At 55.9% G+C, this 19026-nt stretch overlaps 1 protein-coding gene across 1 annotated transcript; it reads right to left on the bottom strand.

Moving 5' to 3' along the window:
• Positions 1-4443: 4443 nt before the first annotated feature.
• Positions 4444-14563, bottom strand: SNX33 (sorting nexin 33). The gene is made up of 2 exons (XM_017647551.3): positions 12038-14563; positions 4444-5929 (listed from the first exon to the last, which is right to left on the bottom strand). Exons 1-2 carry the CDS (start codon positions 13506-13508, stop codon positions 5676-5678), a joined length of 1725 nt encoding a protein of 574 aa, XP_017503040.2. The 5' UTR covers positions 13509-14563; the 3' UTR covers positions 4444-5675.
• Between the last annotated feature and the right edge of the window lie 4463 nt (positions 14564-19026).

Here is a 19026-nt window from a genome sequence, read left to right as displayed (position 1 = left end):
ACGTGCACACGCCTTCCCAGGACTGCACAGGCACAGCAGATACACTCACTAACAGCCACCGACTTGTGCACACCACAGTCTGCACACACATGCTCACGGCAGACCTGAGACACAGCTGTGTAGACATCTTGGGTTACCTGCAGGGGGTGTTGCTATCTGGGGGACAGAAGGGCTGTCTAGTGGAGGCTCATCCCCCCCCCCCCAGAGAGCACTCCTGCTAAAATGGCAACAAGGGGGATCAGGTCAGTCCAAAGGAGGCTCCAGGGGCCTCCAGGCTCCAGCCAGCCTCCAACTCCTACATCAGGCATCAGTCATTGGCCACCCAACACAGGAAGCTCAGGCCTGGGCCCCATCTCACACTGGCTGGCAGCACCTCCCTTGCTGGTCCCCGTTTCCCAGTCTATACACGGATGGTAGATGTCTACACTGGGGGAGGGTAGCAGCCCCAGAGGCTGGGAGACCCCAGAGTAGTGGGGACTGGGACCCCTTCCCGGAAGAGCCCCAAAGAGACAGCCTGGCCTTGGAAGACTCAAGGTCACACAAGGTACCTGAGAAGCCCCCCAGAACTCCTGCCTGAGCATGTGTTAGGAGCTATGGGATGAGCATGAGCCCCAGAGTGGGGCACAGACCACATAAAAGGGCCTCTGCCAACCCTCTGAGGTTTCTGGGGCCTACAAGGTACAGGGGTAACTGAGGGGATCCTGAGCACCCAGACAGAGGAAGGGCCAGACCCAGAGAGGCCACGGGATGGGGACCAAGGGGGCAGGTGGTGGGAACGTGGGGTGGGGAAGGTGGCCAGAGGGTCTGATGCTAACCCAGGACCCCGGAGCTCTGCAAGAACCCATGCAGCCAGGAAAAGAAAAGAAAAAAAAAATGTATCCCAACGCCAGAAGAAAATGATTAAAGTTTGAATAATCTACAGGACTAGACATGATCAAGTTATAAACTGAACCCAACTCAAATAGGTATATATAAACGATCTTTAATGTGGGATGCAGGCAAATTTTCATATGGGATTCAGCCTGGAGAATTCAGCATGCCAGGGGCCTGACAGCGGTCTTCAGGCGTGCCGCTCCCAAAACCTACATGCGCCCTGTGGAAAGGAGGGGCCGCAGACTTGGTTTGAGGTTACTTTTCTACCATGTGTTAGAATGAGAAAACGAAAGAGAAATTCAGGTCAGTTACAGAAAAGTGATGTTCCTCGTACATGTTTGTAAACAGAGATCCTGAGTCACCGCAGGTGCCCCAATGCCACACCATCATCAGCCTCTTGGGGGGGCTACGGGACTCACCCTACCCTCAAACCTTCTCACATTTCAGCCCTTGGGGCTGGCAGCCTCCCGTCCTCTCGCACTCTGGAGCAGAGACCTGCCACTCCCTCTTCCTCTCGACTGACCGAAATGAGTTAATCAAGGTGACTAAGTAATGAAGCCAGAGAGCTGGGGAGAGCACAGCTCTGGCCTCACTGCGCGATCCCAGGCCAGTCCCATCCTCCTCCGGCCATGTCCCGGTCTCTCCCTCTGGGAAATGGAAGAATGACGCCTACCTGGCTGCTGGGCAGACCCAGGCAGCTGCAGCTGTGTGAGGCACTGCTCTTTAAACAGCCTGGACTAGGCTAGGGTTGGACTAACAAAACAAAACCAAAGGGAAAAAAGGTTTGTGTTAAAGTATGTTGAGAACCCCAGAGCCGGGTTTTACAGACAGCCCTTCTGAGCGTCTGGGGGAAGTGAACTTTTATTTTGCTGCATGGTCTTTTTGCCAGGCTCACCATTTCCTTCTGCCGCCCAGAGGGAGAGAGATGCTGGAGCCGAACTGGTGAGGAAGCAGGTTGGGTGGGTGGAGCGCAGGGCAGGCTTGGCTCCCGGAGGTCTGAGTCAGCAGGCAAGCAGGCAGGGCAGCCCGTCCTTGCATGCTTGGGGAGGAGACGGAGCAGGAATGCTCCTCCCGCCCAGGCCCAGGCCCAGGCCCTGCCTGCTGCATCCCGGCAGCTGCTCACGTGGACGCTGAAGCCTCAGCTCTGGCCTGAGAGTTGGGAGATGCCTGGAGCTTTGTTGGGTGGGTTCAGCCAGGGAGCTTCTGAGGCTGCCTGGCTCTGGGGACTCGCCCAGTGGTAGGCAAGGCCGAGCCACTATAGGAGCTATAGGAGCTGCGCTGTGGCCTCAGCATCCCCCAGGCCTACTAGGTGACACAGCCGGCTGCCACCCCTCACTCGACCTCAAGTTCCCTGTCTGTGCAATGAGGAATTGAACTTGTCGGATGGTGGATAATCATGGCTGGCGCCCCCAGGAGGTGGTGCAGGTTCAGTCCAGGCACAGTTCCATGTGTGTCACACCTCTGTTATGTGCATGTAGGACTTGGTGGCCATATGTGTCTGTGTGTGTGTCACTGTGTGAGGGTAATACTCGGTGCACAGGACTGTGTATGGGTGTGAATCATGACATGACTGAGACTGACAGAGTGAATGAACAGTGTGTGAGAAGTGGCTGAGTGTGCATGTGGCTGTGGATGTGAAAATGTGTATCATTGTGCCTGGGAGTGCAACTATGCTGGCACATGACCATGCACATGTGCATGTACGGCCAGGCATGGCCTGTGTTCCCGTGTGCAAGTTGTGAGGCTCTGTGACTGTTTTCGGTTGGGTAACTCTGTCTCTGACCATGTGGACATGTGGATGACTGTGTGGCTATGCCACAGTGCAGGGGGTGGTGCCACTCTGAGGCACCTATCTCCCCCAGGCCCGGCTCTGCTCCAACTGCGGCATGGCCATGGCACAGTGGTTCACAGATGGCCCTCCTATATCCAGGAGGTGACAGGATACAGAACCGAGGGCCACCTCCACCCCCAACCCCCACAAATGCCCACAAAGAAGACTCCTCTCCCGGGCTTGGCCAAGATGAGGATCAAGGGACCCCACCCCCGCCCCCAGGTCCTGAGAGCTGCCCAGCGCAGAAAGAGAGGCCTTGTTTTCCGTCCCTGCCTCCCGGTACCAATGTGAGGGAGGGGACTAGAGGCAGCTGGGCCCAGCTCAGGCTGGAACATCTGCCTGACATGTGACTGAGGCCAGCCAGCAGGTCCTGCCACCACCAGGACACCCCCAACCCTGCTACCAGGCCCTAGTCCCCTGCTGGAAGGGCCTCTAGCCAGCCCAGCCTGAATTCAGCTTCTCCCAACATCCCAGTCAGCAGAGAGACAGAGAGAGACCAGAGAGAGGGGCTGGGACATCCTCACTTCCCACCACACCCACACCTGTCCTGGCCTAGAGACCTCAGGATACCCGGGGCAGGCTGGGCCTGGCCCAAGACTCCACATTCTGACTTTTCTCCTAGGCCCAAGTCCCTCCTGAGAAAATTCAGACCCATTCCCTCACCCTGAGGATGGGAAGCATGGGAAGGGACCCCCTCTCAAAGAAGGGATGCAAGAAGGCAGTAATTCTCCCAGGGCAGGAAGGAGGCACAGACGGGACTTTCCAGGCACTGCGGGTCAAGAGGGGCGTCCCCCCCACCCCTGCCCAGACAGGCCTTGGGAAGAGCCTCCCACCATCCCTGTGGCTGGGGTGCCCTCTGCTAAAGGCCATCTAGAGGGCAAAGTTGGGAAGAGTTAGTTAAGGGTGGGAAGGCCTTTGGATGTGTTGGAAAATGAAGGAAGGAGGGCAGGGAAGAGGGAGGGGAAAATTCCACAGAAAGTCCCAATCTGACCTAATTTTGACCCAGGGCCAGAGGCCCATCCCAGAGTGTCTCTGAGGACACACTTCCCTGAACGAGAAGCCTTTGCTACGCCCTTGTCACTGGGTCTGCACCCTGTGCCCCCTCCCCACTGCACCGAGCTCCCCGGGCCCCGGCCTGCGGGGCTCCCCCAAGTCCCCACTGCCAGCGGGAGAACCATGGGTCGCACCAGCGCTCCTCGTCCCTGTGCGTGGACAGATTCCTGTGCTCCTGACCGGGCATGGCTGGGGGTCCTCCTCAGTTCCAGCACGGAAGCTACTACAGGGACGGGCACCCTGTTGCTTGGGGAAGGACACAGTCTCTGGGAAGCCCCACCTCTCCCGGAACAGACCTTTCCTGGGGCATGGCTGGGACCGGCCTGCCTGGGGAGAGGAACCCCCTGTGGATTAGACGGTCCTGAGACGTGACCTCCTGTCCTCCTCACGCGACCCTCTGCCTGCACGATGGAGAAGCACGGCGAGACCCCTGGCAGGACTCAGCCCTTCTGAGATGAGAAGTGGGGCCTGGGAGGGTGCACATCCAGCTGGGATCCATGGCCCCTCTGGCACCCCACCTGGCACTTCCCACCCATACAGCCCTCCCCACAACTTTTGAGGTTCTAGGGTAGATTTTGCACCCATCATGATTCCAGAATCTGGTCCAACAGCTCTCAGGAACAGTAGGGTTTTATCCTTCCCCCACTCTCATCCCCTCCCAGATCCAAATAAAAGTCACGCCTTCGTTATCTTAACTGTAAAAGGTTTATCAAGAAAACAAGAAGGAAAGAAAAATGATTAAGGCAGTAGCCAGGAGGGGGCATGACCTCCTGGGGGAGCCAGTGGCGGCACCTGCCAGCCCCCCTACCCACTGCTGGACTCCGTGCTGGCCCAGGGGGAGGGAGCAGCCTCCTCGAGGATGCGAACACGGTGGGAGGCAGCACAACCCGACTGGGAGCTGGGGCTCCTACCACAGGCTGGCAGTGGCACGCGGGCCTAGGACCCTTGGGCAGTGCAACAAGAAGGCTTCTGGGGTTCACAGGGACCAAGGAGCCTGAGGGCCTGGGGCCCAGGCCTACTTGGAGTGTGGTGAACTCAAATATGTGGTAACTTTTAGTTGTCACCCCCAGGAAGGTGACACCAGGGTCATGAGGTCCATAGCTTGTCCCAGCACCTTGAGCCCAGGGAATAGATGCTGCATGGTCCACTAACCAAGGGGTGACAGGGGCTCAGCAGGTGGAGTCAAGAAAAGCTGGCCTGCAGCCCCTCCTGGGGGGGTGGGGGCGGGGCAGGGACTGAGACGGGAGAGCAAGGAAGAGGCTTCCCTTCTGTCCTGCAGGCCAGGGTCCCCACCATGGGGGCACCAAACTTGCTTGAGAAAGGTGAGGGAGAGGAGAGGGCTGTTTTCATGCCTCCAGACCTTTGCCCACACTGTCCCTCTCTTTTGAAAGTCCTCCCCACCTACTGTCATCATTTACTGTCTGGCAGGTTCTTACCATTCTCCGAGACACTGCTCGAATATCACCTACTCTGTGGATCTTTTCCTGACCAGCAGAATGAATGGTCCCTTCTGTGAGCTTCCAGGAACCTCCTATTTACCACTGGTCACTCTGCGTTGCCCTTGTCTATTTCTGTGTCTGACCCCACTTCCACTGGAGACATTCCAAGGGCAGCCCTGGGTACCCAGCCTCTGACCCAGAGCTGCAGCAGGCCCCAGTGTCTGCTGAATTAGCAAGGGGATGGTGGCCAGGTGAGCAGGTGCTGTAGGTTCTGGGGAGGCCAAGACCGTGGCCTTGCCTCAAGTGACTGACCGGCAGCCCAGGCCTCACCCCTGCTGCGCTCCTAGCTCTAAGGCACACCCAGGATTCCTCCAAAGTCCACCCCCACCGTCCTCACCACTGCTGGGAGGGGAGGCCTGGACAGCAGTGGGCACTGCAGCAACGGGCCTGGGAGCGGGGAGGGAGCCAGGTGCGTGTGGTCAGAGGTGGTCGTACATGCGCAGCGTCTTCTCCAGCTGCTGGCCTACCCGCTGGTAGAAGAGGATCTGCTGGCGCAGGTAGTTCTGCATCATGTGCTTGAAGTCGAGCTCACGGCGCTGGTGGAAGTGGTTCATCTCAGCCTGTAGGGCGAAGCCCACCACACGGCAGCGCCGGCGAATGCCGTCCGCCTCGTCCTGCGCCATGCGGCCCTCATCGCTCATGCGCTGGCTCTCCTTCACCTTGGCGAAGGCTCCTGGCACGGGCAAGCGGAGGACAAGGGAGGCTAGGGCTCTGGTCTCCCACTGGCCCTCTATACCTCCCGTGAGCCCTCTGGTGAGCAGACAGGCTCTCAACTCAGACTTCACTCCCGGACTCCAGACCCACGGCTCCAGCCACCTGGGTGTCTCCACCAGGATGTCCCCCAAACCCTCACCTGCAGCACACCTTCTCTCCAAACCTATGGCACCAGCAGCTGCCCATACCCAACCAGTCACAGCCCTGCCAGCTGTACTGACATCCAGGATCAGGCTGTCCTTACTCAGTACAAGCCTCATCATCTCTCCCCCAGGCTCTTAATTCAGCTCAGACATCACCTCCTCCAGGAAGCCTTCCCTGCAACCCCCACTGCACTAGGTACCCCCATTGCTCCCAGGTGCCGTGGGCTTTCCTCACCCACAGCTCTTAACATCCTGTGGTTTCTCTGTTTCCCTGGGCTGTGGGCTGTGAGCTCTGTGTTGAGAGGTCAATGTCTCTAGTACCCAGAATAAGGCCCAGCCCATAGCAGATCTTGATACTGTCTGCTGAGCTGACTGGAACTGTTCCTCAATGAACTACTAAAATAGGCCCCCAAGGGGCTTCCCACATAGGCCTCAGCCTCTAAGAGTTTCTCCACAGTATCTGAAGAGCAGCCAAGCTGGGCACCCATAGCTCCAACCCCCTTCCCTGTCTCCCCTCTGTCTGCAAAACAAGGTCCACACACATTCGCCTGCTCGTGAGGCCCTCTGGGAGTTGGCCCCAGCACCCACTCCACATTGATCCCATGTTCATCAAGTTCACTCTGCTCTTTCCTACCCTCCCACCTCTGCCCACTGGAACCCTATGCATAATTCAAAGCCCCATTCAGGCTCAGGTGCCATCTCTACGCCAGAAACTCCCGGTGTCCCCAGAACGCCTCCCCCATCTCATCTCTCCCAGGTTCTGCCCATCCCCATCGCACTGCTGATTCTAAAACAGTGCCTCAAAGGCCACCTGCAGTTTTCCTTTGTGTGTGACTCCCCCACACAGAGGCCTTGCCCCCTCCCCATCCGGGCCTCTAGGGGAAGAGAGGAGACCTTGTAACAACCAGGTGACAGACGGAAGGTGAAGGATGAAGCTGAATGGGGAGCCCAATTTAGAAGAATCTACAAGCAGCTGGTGAATGGATTTCAGTTCTGAATGAACAGGCTCGTAACTTGGGGGGACAGCCGCAGACAGCTGCGGGAGAAGCAAGCAGTCTGCCTGCACGCTCCTCACAGGCGTCAAGGAATCCACTGCGCAAAGAGTAAGGAAGTGGGAAGGGGCGACATGGACAGCACACTCCCGAGCACCTCAAAGCACCCACTGTGTGCAAACAGCACACTCACTATCCCCGCTTTCCACTTCTCCTTAAGGAGGAGGGCTTCAGGGCACACGGGGGAACGTAGGAACCACAGCGCTCCTCATGGGAGACCTTCGTAAGATGGTATGTCAATGACGCCTTAATAAAGAAAAAGAAAAAGGAGGGGGCCTTCAAGATGTATTCTTTTTAGTCTCGCTCAAGTTGTCCAATGCATTCAAGATCCTTTTACTGAGCATTTACTGTACGCCAGGCCCAGGGCTCTATATGCTAGAAATAACCCTGGAGGCCGTTAGAAGGGGCAGCACCCATACTGGTTGGCAAGTGCATGGCTAATCGGCTAATAGCGGCATTTGGAATAGACAGAGACAAGTGTCAAGATTCTCCAGGGCTGCCTGCACAGCACCCAAAGGAACTCTGCAGTCCACTCAGTCCCTGCGCCGCCTGTTCCATCCCAACTAGGCAGCAGAGGCGGGGCCACCCCAAGGCCTAGAATGAGGACCTATTAAGAGACTTCTCCAGAGTTGGAGAAGCCCTAGAGGGCAGCTGCCTAGTCCTCACCTCCACGCCCAGGCCCTGCTGTACAGAGGGAAGAGGCCCTGAAGGGGAGGGACTTGCCCGAGAGCTCCCAGCCTCCTTCCTGCCTCACACAGTAGGGAGTGGCCACCACTTCCACCGCATGGAGCCCATGCCAGGTTACCCAGGCATCTGTGTGGTGACCCCAGACAATGGACTCAGGGATTTGATAGGAAGGACTGTAAGGAGTTAGGTAGGAAACAGAAGGACAAAGAAGCTGGAGTTCAGCTTTAGCAAAATGAACCTACCAGAAGAGGGGACTGACGAGCCTGGATCCCACCTGCCTGAAAAAGGCTGGATGCGGCGGGGGTGGACCTGCACTCAAGAGGGTTTTTCTGACAGTAGCCTTGGAAGAAAGGGAAAAGTCCCTTGTGCTGATAAGGAGACTGAGGCCTGAATAATAGGAATTAATCCACTTTAACTGCTGGGTATCCACAGACAGGCAGGGAGCCAGGGATGGGGCGAAAGACACAGGGAAGAAGGGGAGGTGGATGCCCCATCCTGGTCTCTGTCACCTCTCCACCCTGTGACTCAGATCTGGGGAAGGCACCAGCTAACACTAAGGCACCCCAGAGATAGACTGGGAGTCAGGGCTCAGGCCTGTCTGGCATCCCCCGAACATTCCACTTAGGACCCAGTCTGAGAACTCAGGACCCAGGGGAGTTTGCAGTCCTGGCAGGTGCCCTGTAGGCTGGGTCCCAGGAACTAAGAAAGGAGGGTTGACACTTCAGAGCCCCAGAGTCCCAGGCATACTCCCTAAACTCCCACCTTAATGCACCCTGTCCCCACCTAGCTACCACCCACCCAAGGCTGGGGACAAGAGGTCTGAGCCCTAGTCCAAGCTGTGTCACCTCCAGCAGGCCACTGCTCTCACCTGGGCTGCAGGTCTCCCACTGTCAAATGGAACACGCTAGACTAGGTGTGACCCTGCTAACAGCTGCTCACAGTGGTCTAGTGCTTTCGAGTTGCCAGGTCTGTCAGATTAGATAATAAAAGCACCCACTCTGTAGAATAGTTGAGGTTTAATGGAACCTCAGCTACATGTGTAAAGTACTTAGGACAGCACCTAACAGAGCAAGAGCGCCAGGCGCTACATGCAACTGGGTGCAAAGTGCTTTTCAGTCCCAGCAAGAACCAGCTGGTGGTGACTCAGGCAACACGATCCTCTTTGTTTACAGACGCCTAGGAATGCAGGCAGAGGGAGGGTTAGATGATGGCCCAGAACACAGAGGTTGGACCCCCCTGTCCCCGGAGTCAATAGCTTGGTCCTTCGAGGGCCACTTTGCCCTGGCCAGCCTGTGAGCTCCAGGGCCCCTCCAAGTATGCTCTGGGGTCCTGGGCTTGCCTCCCGCCCACTGAGGATGCCAGCTGAATTCATCCCTCCTCCCTCTCTTGTTCCTCTGCCCCAGGAACCCAGCCTTGGGAAGCCCCCTCCCCCACGTGTCTGGCACAGCGGAGGAAAGAGCCTGGGCCATGGCATCCGACACACCTGGGCTCTGGCTCATGCTTTGCTTATTGTCCTGCCCCGCTGCGCTGCACCTGTGAAATGGAGGGGCCACACCAGCCTCCCTGGCTTGTGATGCGCCTTAGGACAGGGTCCTGCCCTGGCAGGCTCTCAGGTAGGGGCCCTGGACAGTCACCATTTCCCCTTGTTGTCCCAGGGTAACTATTATTAGGCTTCAGTTCACTCCCAAAATTGCCCTGGTATGGATGGTTAATTACATGGTTGTCCTTCTCTTCGGAGACCACTGGACCAAGCGCCAGGGCCAGGGCCAGAGCACAGACAGGCCGGTGGGCCTCACTGCAGTGCCAACCCAGCTCCAAGTCCCATTTCACTAAGGTGGACACTGAGGTTAAAAAACTCTCCCAGTCACCCGAGAGGCAACATTTGTCCAAATCCTGGTCCCCTGACCCCACTAGGGCCTCCCACGTCCCTTCTTCCATGGGCTCCCACACACACTCACCACCTTTCAGATATCAAGACAGGCTGGACAGAGTCCTGGGGACCCAAGGCCCAACTTTCCTGCTCCTTCCTCTGAGAAAAGGCTCTATCTACAGGGCCAGCACGGGACCCCTCTTCCCCCCATCAGGCCACGGTACCCCCAAAGCTAGACCAGTTCTGTGTCAGCCAGAGTCCAAGCCCCCTTCCTTCCTTGCGTGCCCATAGGCCTAGGGATGGCAGTGCAGAGCCCGGAAGGAGGGAGGGTCACCCCAAAAGGGAGAGGGGTCTCTGGGTGAGAGAGGGTGGGTGCACCTCTGCCTAAGGTTGGACATGTTACCCCAGAAGACTCCTGGCCTCTTACCCTTCGGAACACTTCAAGGGGAAACTCAGAAAGAGCCTCTCTTGGCCTGTCTCTCTGCCCCAGGGTCAGAAAGGCCATCTAGCTTCACTCCCTGCTGCTTCGGTGCGAGCCTAGAAGTCCTAGGTATGGAGTTGCCTTCCCGCCATAAGCCTGGGTGAGGGTCCCCAGCTGGCGCACGGGGCGGCTGCTCAGTCGTGTGCTCCTGCCTTCCCCATCCCACTGCCCACGCAGGAACATGTCACCCGAGGAGCTGGCTGAACCAGCTCTCCCAGGGCCTCGCACAGCAGGGAGCATGGCTCTACCTCTGCACAGGGAGACACCTGCCCCAGGGGGCCCCAGCCAGGCCAGCCACCTCCCCTGTCCTGTCCTACCCTAGAGCTCAGAGACAGCTCTTGAGTACCGCTCTGTCCTCACCAGACCCTCCGCAGGTGTCTCTCGCCCCCCGACCCTTTAAGGCCTAAGAACTCACTGGGTTCACCCTCCCTCATTTTATACACCTAAGGCCCAGAGAGAGGACACTTCCCGGGGCCATGGAGCTGACCGAGGGCGGAGCTAAAACTAAAACTCAGGTCTCCCGTCTCCTGAAGGAAGAGGGAAGCAGCGGGGGCAAGACTGTGGGATGAGTAGGAAGGGCAGAGAGAATGAGGAGGGGGAGAAAGCAGGAGAACAAAGGGGGCTGCGAACTGGAGAAGTTCTGGAGGTCGACCTCCTGGTAAAGGAGAGCGGGGCTGGTTTACTCCAGACCCTCCTTGGTACCAAGGTAGGCACGGAGCCTGGGGGACAACAAATACCATCAGCTCAGGCTCAGTTCAGAGGCCTGCCTCCCGGGCCCCACCCAGAGGAAAACTCTCTACCAAGCCAGGCCTGACCTCAGGGTTTAGGGGCCAGGGAGCCAGCCCCACGCCCTAGAAGCCCTTCCTGACTTCCCAAGCTGCCCAGGGAGGACCACACCTCTCTCCTGACATCTGCCCTGTCTGTTGTCCCTAGGACTCAGACACCTGCCTGAAGAGCCCCCGACTCACTCGCTGCTCAGACAAGAAGAGAAGCCACGCTTAGAAAAGGGGAGTTAGACGGGCCATGTGGATGACGCTCTGGACCCCTGGTTCCTCCCCCAGCCCAGCCGGGGTGACCCGACACGACCCCAGATGATTCACTTCCCTGGCAGTTCCTTGACAGCCTCGCAGTAACAGACAGGGACCCATCCTGTCCCTACCCCCCAGAGGGGGCAGTGGGAACTGAAAACATGGCTGGGCTTGGGAGGTGGCCAACATGGACATGTCCTTGGGGAGGCACAGGAGGAAAGTACAGTCTCAGCTGGGCCATGGACCCCCTATACAACCCCCTTTTGTGGACACCAGCTTCTCCATCTGCAAGATGGGGACAGTGAGCCTCCCACTCAGGGAGCCTATAGACAGGCTACGCAGTAATGAAAACAGACTCTGAAGCCACCAAGGCGGGGCGGTGAGCATGTGAGGAGTGGGAAGACAGGCCGCACGCTATGTCTGCTCTTGTTATCTGGGTCTGTGTCCACGTGCCCCATAGCTCTGTGTTCCCCTCCAGGGCAAGGCCTGGGCCCTGGTCATCTCCACGTTCCCAGACACAGGCTGATACTTGGAGCGTTCAGTGCGTAATGGGTAAATGAGTAAATGAGACAGAAACAGAGAAAATGAATGAATGAATGAATGAATGAATGAACAGACAGGAAGGTAAACAGTGAGCTCTATGAGGACAGGGAGCAGACCTGTCCACGATAATATCTCTGCACCTAGAGTAGCACCTGCTGAGTGAATGAATGAGACAGAACGGAAAGACGAGACGAGGCCATCTCACATCCCCCGTGCCCAGTAGAGGACAGTCAGTCAGCGTCTCCAACCCATACTGGCCTTACCTTTCTGCAGGTGGATGATGTCAGGGAAGTTGGAGAGCAGGCCCTGGTACAGAGACAGCGTGTCGAGCATCTGGAAGAGGTCATTCTTGGGCTGTTCAGCGAACATCTCACCCACAGCTTCATAGGTGCGGCCCGTGTGAGAAATGGCACTGTTGAGGGCCTCAGAGCTAAAGGGGGGGTCCATTTGGAAGGCATGACTGACAGCCTGGAAGGCACTGCCCAGCTTCTGGAACTCTTTGCGGAAGCCCCCCGCATGCTTACGCACCAGCTCCGAAGCTACAGCGCTAAGCTGTAGGACGCTATCGTCCATCTTCTTGCTGAATGCCTTGAAAGTATCCACGCGGTCCTCCACGTCCTGCAGGTCCTGGTGCTCCGTGGGTATCTGGAAGGTGAGCAGGAAGCTAGCACCCACCATCTCATCCTTCTCTGCCCGGCGTTTGCCCATCTTCCACTGTTTGTCATCCAGGCAGCTGAGGAAATGCTGAAAGCCCTCATACTGGGACAATACAGGGTGGCTAGTCATGTGGTCCATCCAGAGGATGAGCCGCCGCTTCCGCTTCTCAATGAAGTCCTCCTCAAATCGGCCCGTGGCCTGCTTCTCGGGCAGGTGAGGCACTGAGATGACAGTGAACTTGTGCAGGAGGCGATTATAGAGCCAGTCGAAGTGTTTGTAGCGCCTGTAGACAGGTGAGCCAGTGTGAGTGGGTGTGAGCTTGTAAGAGATGTAGCTCTTGATGCCCTTGAATTTGGTCTGTTTGGTGGGGTCCTCCACTGAGCAGGCAAATGGGTGGGGGTTGGCCTTCCATTGAGGGCCACGAGGACCCATTTCAATGGAGTATGTCTCGGCAATCTTAGCCATCATGGGCACATCACCTAGGATAAAGGCCTCCACTCCAGAGCGCACAAAGCATGAGAAACGGTTGAGGTTGCGCCCCACCACACTGCCTCGCTTGGCAGATGCCAGGCTGTCCTGCCGCTCCAGGGGTGGCTTGGGCCGGAAGGCCATGTGCTGGCTGGGATAAGCACCAGGGTAGGAGAGGTTGAGTGGGGGGTGCCCATTGGTGCCCAGCCCGCCAGCCCGTGGCTCCTCCACCACAGTGCACCCATCATCCCAGTCATCCCAGTCATCGTCCTCATCCTCCTCAAAGCTGCCCTGGTTTGAGAGGAAGCCACCGTGCCCACCACTCCTTGAAGGGCTGGCCACACTGGAGCTGTCGTACAAGCTCGCCTGGGTGCCCAGAGAGCTTGCGGGACTGCGGGAACAGTCTGCGTGGTTGGAGCTGGGGCCAGAACGGATGATCTCCACGTAAGAGGCGGGGAAGAGCCCCGTCTCCCCCCGGCTGTTCTGGCCCTGCAGCCAGCCATCCAGTGAGGTCTCGCTGAAGACGATCAGGTCCTCATTCTGCCGGACGCTGATTTCTTCCTTGTTCTCGCTGCAGAAGTCGTAGAGAGCCCGGCCTCTCAGTGCCATGGCTGGGCCTGCGGTGGGAGAGGGTAAGGAGAGGGTCTGCCCGCAACTGGGGACACTCACCAGGGTGCCCAAGGATGTACTAGCAACTAGAGGCCTTTCACAGCAACTCAGTCTCTCAGCCCCTAAGGGTGGTCTCAGCACCCACAGATTCTGTCCAGCCCCCCTCTTTTCAGAATAATGTCCATGGCCCAGGAACTGCCCTATCAGATCTCCTGGCACATTCCTGTGAGCAGGGAGGGCTCACGTCCATAGTCCTCCTGCCTTCCTGGGGCGGCCCCTGAAGGGGGATGTGTCTCCAGCCTCTCTCTCCCGGAGAGAAAGTCGGGCGACTCGTAAAAATCAGCTCTGCAAGGGTAAGAAGTCGACAGACACTTTCCGCTGGAACAACACCTTTCCAGAAACCCTGCAGCGGCGGCTCCCAGCTCCTTGTGGCCCCCCACCCCCCCGGCCTCGGGCCGCTGTCACATTCCTCTGCAGACCTGCTCCTTCCTCCTTCCTTCTCCTCCTCCTGGGCCACTGGGTTTTCAAAAATCCGGAAAATCCAAGAGGGGCGAGAAGAAAAGCAGCAGCCTCCTGAATCGGGTCCAAGGGTGGATGTGTCCGGCTTCACAACAAGCCAGGCCGGGAAAACAAGCACCGAGGCCACCCAGCGGGCCGCCAACTCTTCTTCCCCGGCCGGCGGGGCGCCCTCTCCCCGCCCCACGGGACGCGACGAGGCACTCGGGCGCCTGCTGGCCACCGGCTGAGTGGCCTCTTTTGTTTGCCTGACTGCTCGGCAGTTTCTGTGCCCAAAGCTGACTCTGATCCGAGTCGGAAGAGCCCCGTCCGAAGGTGATCCGCGCGGCCCCCGGCCGGACCCCCGCCCCTGGCGCGCCCGCACACACCCAACAGGCGCCGCGGGGTGGGCTCCGGGAGCAGACGGCGCGCCCGGGGGTCTGCCGCAGGGCCTCCTCTCGGCCCCGCACGGGCGGGCGACCGAGCTGCGCCCCCAGCCCGCCTTCGGGAGCACTCGCAGCCCCTCGGCGCAGCCAGCGAGAAGCCAGCTCCAAAACAGAAGAAGGGAAAAAAAGGATTCCGGGAGGCGGCGTCCGGGGAGAGGAGGGAACCGCCGGGGGGAGGGGAGGGAGGGGAGGGACGGGGAGGAGGGCAGGCCGGGGAACCGGGCGAACTCCCGGCACTTCCGTGCGTGCGGGCCGGGCAGGGACGACCCGGCTCCGCCCTCCCGCGGCCCGCGCCCCGCCTGCCCCTGGCTCCTCTCCTCCGGCCGCTCGCCCCCTCGCAGTGGCGCTGGGATGGCTTGCGAGAGGCGACGACGACCCGGGAACCAGGGGGCCGCGAGCCTCCAAGACCGGCTCCCCGGGCGGCGCACCCCCAGCCCGCCCCCCCTCGCGGGGGGACACCCCTCGCCCCCGGGAGTTTGAGCGCCGCGCTGCCGCCGCCTCGCCTCTAGGGCCCCGTAGTCCTCCTGCCTTTTCCGTGACGCAAGTGGAGGACAAAGTTTCCAAGTGCGGGGTTGCAAGGAGGGCGCCTGAGCCGGGACCCGAGGAAGGGGGTTGAGAAGGCGGGCGAGGAGAGCCGCAGACACCCCCTTCCCAGTCCCCTGCCCCCCGCCCCTACGCCCGCGGGATCGGGCGGTGACGCAGCCCAGGAATTGTTCTCCCAAGGAAGGACCCAGAGCCAGCAGCACACTCAAGGAAGAAACGAGCGGCCTGGGATTACCGGCCGCTGCGAGTCCTAGTACCCTAGGCAGACCAAACACACCCCTGCCTTGGGAGACTGACTTCAGGGAGAAAACCAAGCCCCTGTATCTGTAGCGACAGGGAACAAGCCCCAGGCATGACCCGGTTCCGTGCTGCTTTGTGCAGCGGCAGGAACTGGATGTTCCGTCTTTGCCAGCAGCACCAAGGAGAGAGAGGTAGTCAGCGCAGGCTTCCAGGAAGAGGCATGGGGATTTGACTTTCGGTTGGTCCCTGCAGAACGCTTTGGACACTGACTGCCAGGCACTGTGCTGGACTCGGGATTACAACACAACAAGGCAGCCGGCTTTCCTGCTCTGGAGGGTTTATAGGCCACCCTCTTGTCCTTAATTCATCCATTCTGTTTCTGTCTCATTTATTCAATCATGTACTCAAGGAATGCAGTGAGTAATTACTCTGTACCAGGCCTCCTAACTACAAAGACAGTAAGACATTGTTCTTACCTTCCAAAAGCTCAAACGTGTTGGGACAAGTAGACAGATGCTCCCAGTGTGACCATTGCCATGAAATGTGCATGGGAGGGCACCTATCCCAGTCTGGGTCGAGCAAGAAGCAAGGAAGGCTTCCTGGAGGAGCAGGTGCCTAAAGCAAGGAAAAAGGCTTCAGCCCTTTCCTGGCTATGCCCTGGAGCCTTGCCTACGCCCTCCAGCTGGGACTTTCCCCCTCATTCTCACTCTTCCTCAACCTCACAGCAGCATTTAACCAGGTGGACTGCTCACTCCTTCCCCAGACACACTGGGGCGACCATACTTTCTTGGCTTCCCTTCTACCTCACTGGTTCATCCTCTCCTCCCAAATAATTCTTAACACTAGAGTGACTACAGTATAGAGTGGTCCTCTTGTCCTTTCTATTCATATTCATTCCTTTGATGATTCACGCAGGCTCATGGGTTGGAACATCCTCTATCTGCCAGTAATGCTCCAATTTTTAAAATCTTCAGCCCAGGCCTTTCTCTAAAATTCCAGACTCACATATTTTCCCCTGACATCTCTCCTTGGATGTCAAACAGGCATCTCTAACCCAACATGTTCAAAATGTTAATCTTGCCCACCAAACCTGTTCTACTTGGCAGACTTCCCTGTCTCAAATGATGAGTACTTTCTTCTACTTGCTCAGGTCAAAGTGCAGGGTTGCAAGGAGGACGCCTGAGCCGGGACTCTCCCACCCTGGGATTCTTCTCTTACCAGCATCCTGGGACTGCTGTCCTGGTCCCAGACACCATCTGGGTGAATCACTGCAACAGCTTCCTAATGGTCTGTTCAGTTTCCACCCCTGTTCTCAACACAGCAGTCAGAGTGATCCTTCTAAAACATAAGTTAGATGTCAGTCCTCTCTCAGAGCCCTTCAGTATCCTCATCTCACTCAACATAAAACCCAAAGTCCTTACAGGTTTATGAGACTCTGAGCCCACTGTCCTTCCGACCTAGCTCACTCTGCTCCAGCCAAGATGGCTCTGTTATTCCTCTTCTCACATGCCAGGCACATTTCTGTCTTAATGCATTTGCACTGTTTCTTCTTTTTGAAATGCTCTTCTGCTAGACAGCCACATGGCTAAACCCCTATAAAGTATCACCTTCTCAATAAGACCTACCCTGTCACGACCTATTTAAAATTACAGCCCATCTTTGCCCCAAGCTCTCCTATATCTGGCTCAGTTTTGTTTTATAATACTTACCACCTGCTGACACGTATAGTTTGACTTATTTATTATGTTTATTTTCTGGGAAGAAAGAAGTTTACCAAGAATCCTGCTGCAAATATGTTGAGTAAGGGCTGAGGATAGAGAGAGTGAGGCTGGGCTGAGCATGCAATGCAAACTTAGAGAATATATTTGCACCACATGTAACTGGTTAAGGATTAATATCCAGAATATAGAAAGAACATCTTCAAATCAATTAGAAAAAAAGCAAGCAATTAGTTTTCTCTTGCAGCTGTAACAAATTACCACAAACTTAATGGCAGAAAATAACACAAATTTGGTCTTTTACAGTACTAGAGATCAGAATCTAGAAATACATTGGAGACCTAGATCTCACTGGGCTAAAATCAAGGTGTCAGCAGGACTGTGTTTCTTAGAGGCTGTGTGAGCCTCTAGAGGCACTAGGGGAAAAATCCGTTCCTTGCCTTTTCTAACTTCTAGAGGCTGCCCACATTCCTCTGCTCCTAGCCCCTTTCATCTTCAAAGCCAGCAATCACATCAGACTTATGCTTTCATCATCCCATCTCCTCTGACTCTTCCAACTCCCTCTTTCACTTATAAAGCCCCTTGTGATTACATGGGACTCATCCAGATAATCCAGAATAATCTCACCATCTCAAGATCCCTATATTAATCACATTTGCCAAATCCCTTTTGTCATGTGAGTTAACATATTAACAGGTTCTGGGTGGAAGTCTTTGGTGGGCCATTATTCCACTTACCTCACAATCCAATAGAAAAATAAACAAAAGACATGAAGATGCATTACACAGAGGATGAAACACGTATGAAACCTTTATTTATAAGAGAAATGCAAATTAAAATCACAATGAAATACTATCACACACTCACCAGATTGGCAAACATCTTTAAAAAAAAAGAACAAACAGCATTGGTGAGAATGAGGAGCAAAGGGAGTAATTCTCATGCACTGCCAGGAGTATAAATTGGCACAACCCCTTTGGAAAACAATTTAGCAATATCTAGTAAGGGTGAGCATGCACGTACTTTAAAACTCAACAATTCTGCTCCAAGAGGTATACCAGAAGCCACTGCTTAATGCAACAGGAGACCTATAAGAATGTTAGTAGCACTGCTAAAAATAGTCCCTTCCAAAAAATACCAACAGAAAAAATGATTAATAACTTGGATAGAGCCAAATGATGGAATGTTATGCAGTAATAAAAAAAACTACAGCTACATATAATAAACCCCATATGGTGTGATCTTTTCTAAGCAACACTTCTTAAATGCCAGTGTATATACACATTACCTGGGGATCTTGTTAAATGCAGATTCTCTGTCTGTAGGTCAGGAATGGGGCCTGAAATTCTGCATTTCCAACAAGCTCTCTGCTTTGAGTAAGGCTATACTTTGAGTTAGAAGGTTCTCAATATATTTAGGGATGCATGTTTAATGATAAAACTATTTTTCTTTTGAAACAAAAGGGAAAAGTAAATTCAAAATTTAGGAGAGTAGGTACTTTACCTCTGACTGGAAGGCGGCTGGAACAGGTAATTGAAATGGTCCTTATGACGTTTTCATAAACTGCCTGTTCAGTTCATAAGTATTCATTATACTTTATAATTAACATATGCTACTTACATTATTTTCCATATAGCAAGTATTATATTTAAAAAGACAATGAAATGTATACAGAAATAAAACAAAATGATCAGACAAGAAGCTAGGGGGCGTCAAAGGCCTGGGCAAATAGAGAGGCGAGAGCCCTGTAGCACTGCACTCAGGTGTAATCTATAGATACAACTAGCCGACACCACGTGAAATTTGTTAACTCAGTACTCGATGACCAGAAATCCACCCCGTCAGGCTAATTCGTTTGAGCTCGGACTAAGGATCAGGACTTGCACTTGTTATCCCAGTTTCTCACACTTGCTGGGTTTTATGAATCACCTGCATTCTTGTTAGCGATACAGATTTCCAGGTGGGTCCCGTGTAGACCCCGAGTCCCTTTAAGTGAAGGAAGTGGCCCGGGAATCAGTATTTCATAGGTTCGGCGGCGCCCAGCCCCACTTGGCAGCGAGGAACCGTTCGCCCGCC

The sequence above is a fragment of the Manis javanica genome, chromosome 8, assembly GCF_040802235.1.
Source record: "Manis javanica isolate MJ-LG chromosome 8, MJ_LKY, whole genome shotgun sequence".
Taxonomy (NCBI): domain Eukaryota; kingdom Metazoa; phylum Chordata; class Mammalia; order Pholidota; family Manidae; genus Manis; species Manis javanica.
Note: the sequence above shows the minus strand (reverse complement) of the source record. Positions and strands in the feature narration are given on the sequence as shown.

Excerpts from the sequence above, each read along its gene's own strand:
- SNX33 (XM_017647551.3), bottom strand. The coding sequence starts at position 13,508 with ATGGCACTGAGAGGCCGGGCTCTCTACGACTTCTGCAGCGAGAACAAG. Across the intron at positions 5,930-12,037 it reads CATCATCCACCTGCAGAAAG|GAGCCTTCGCCAAGGTGAAG; the intron begins GTAAGGCCAGTA and ends TGCCCGTGCCAG.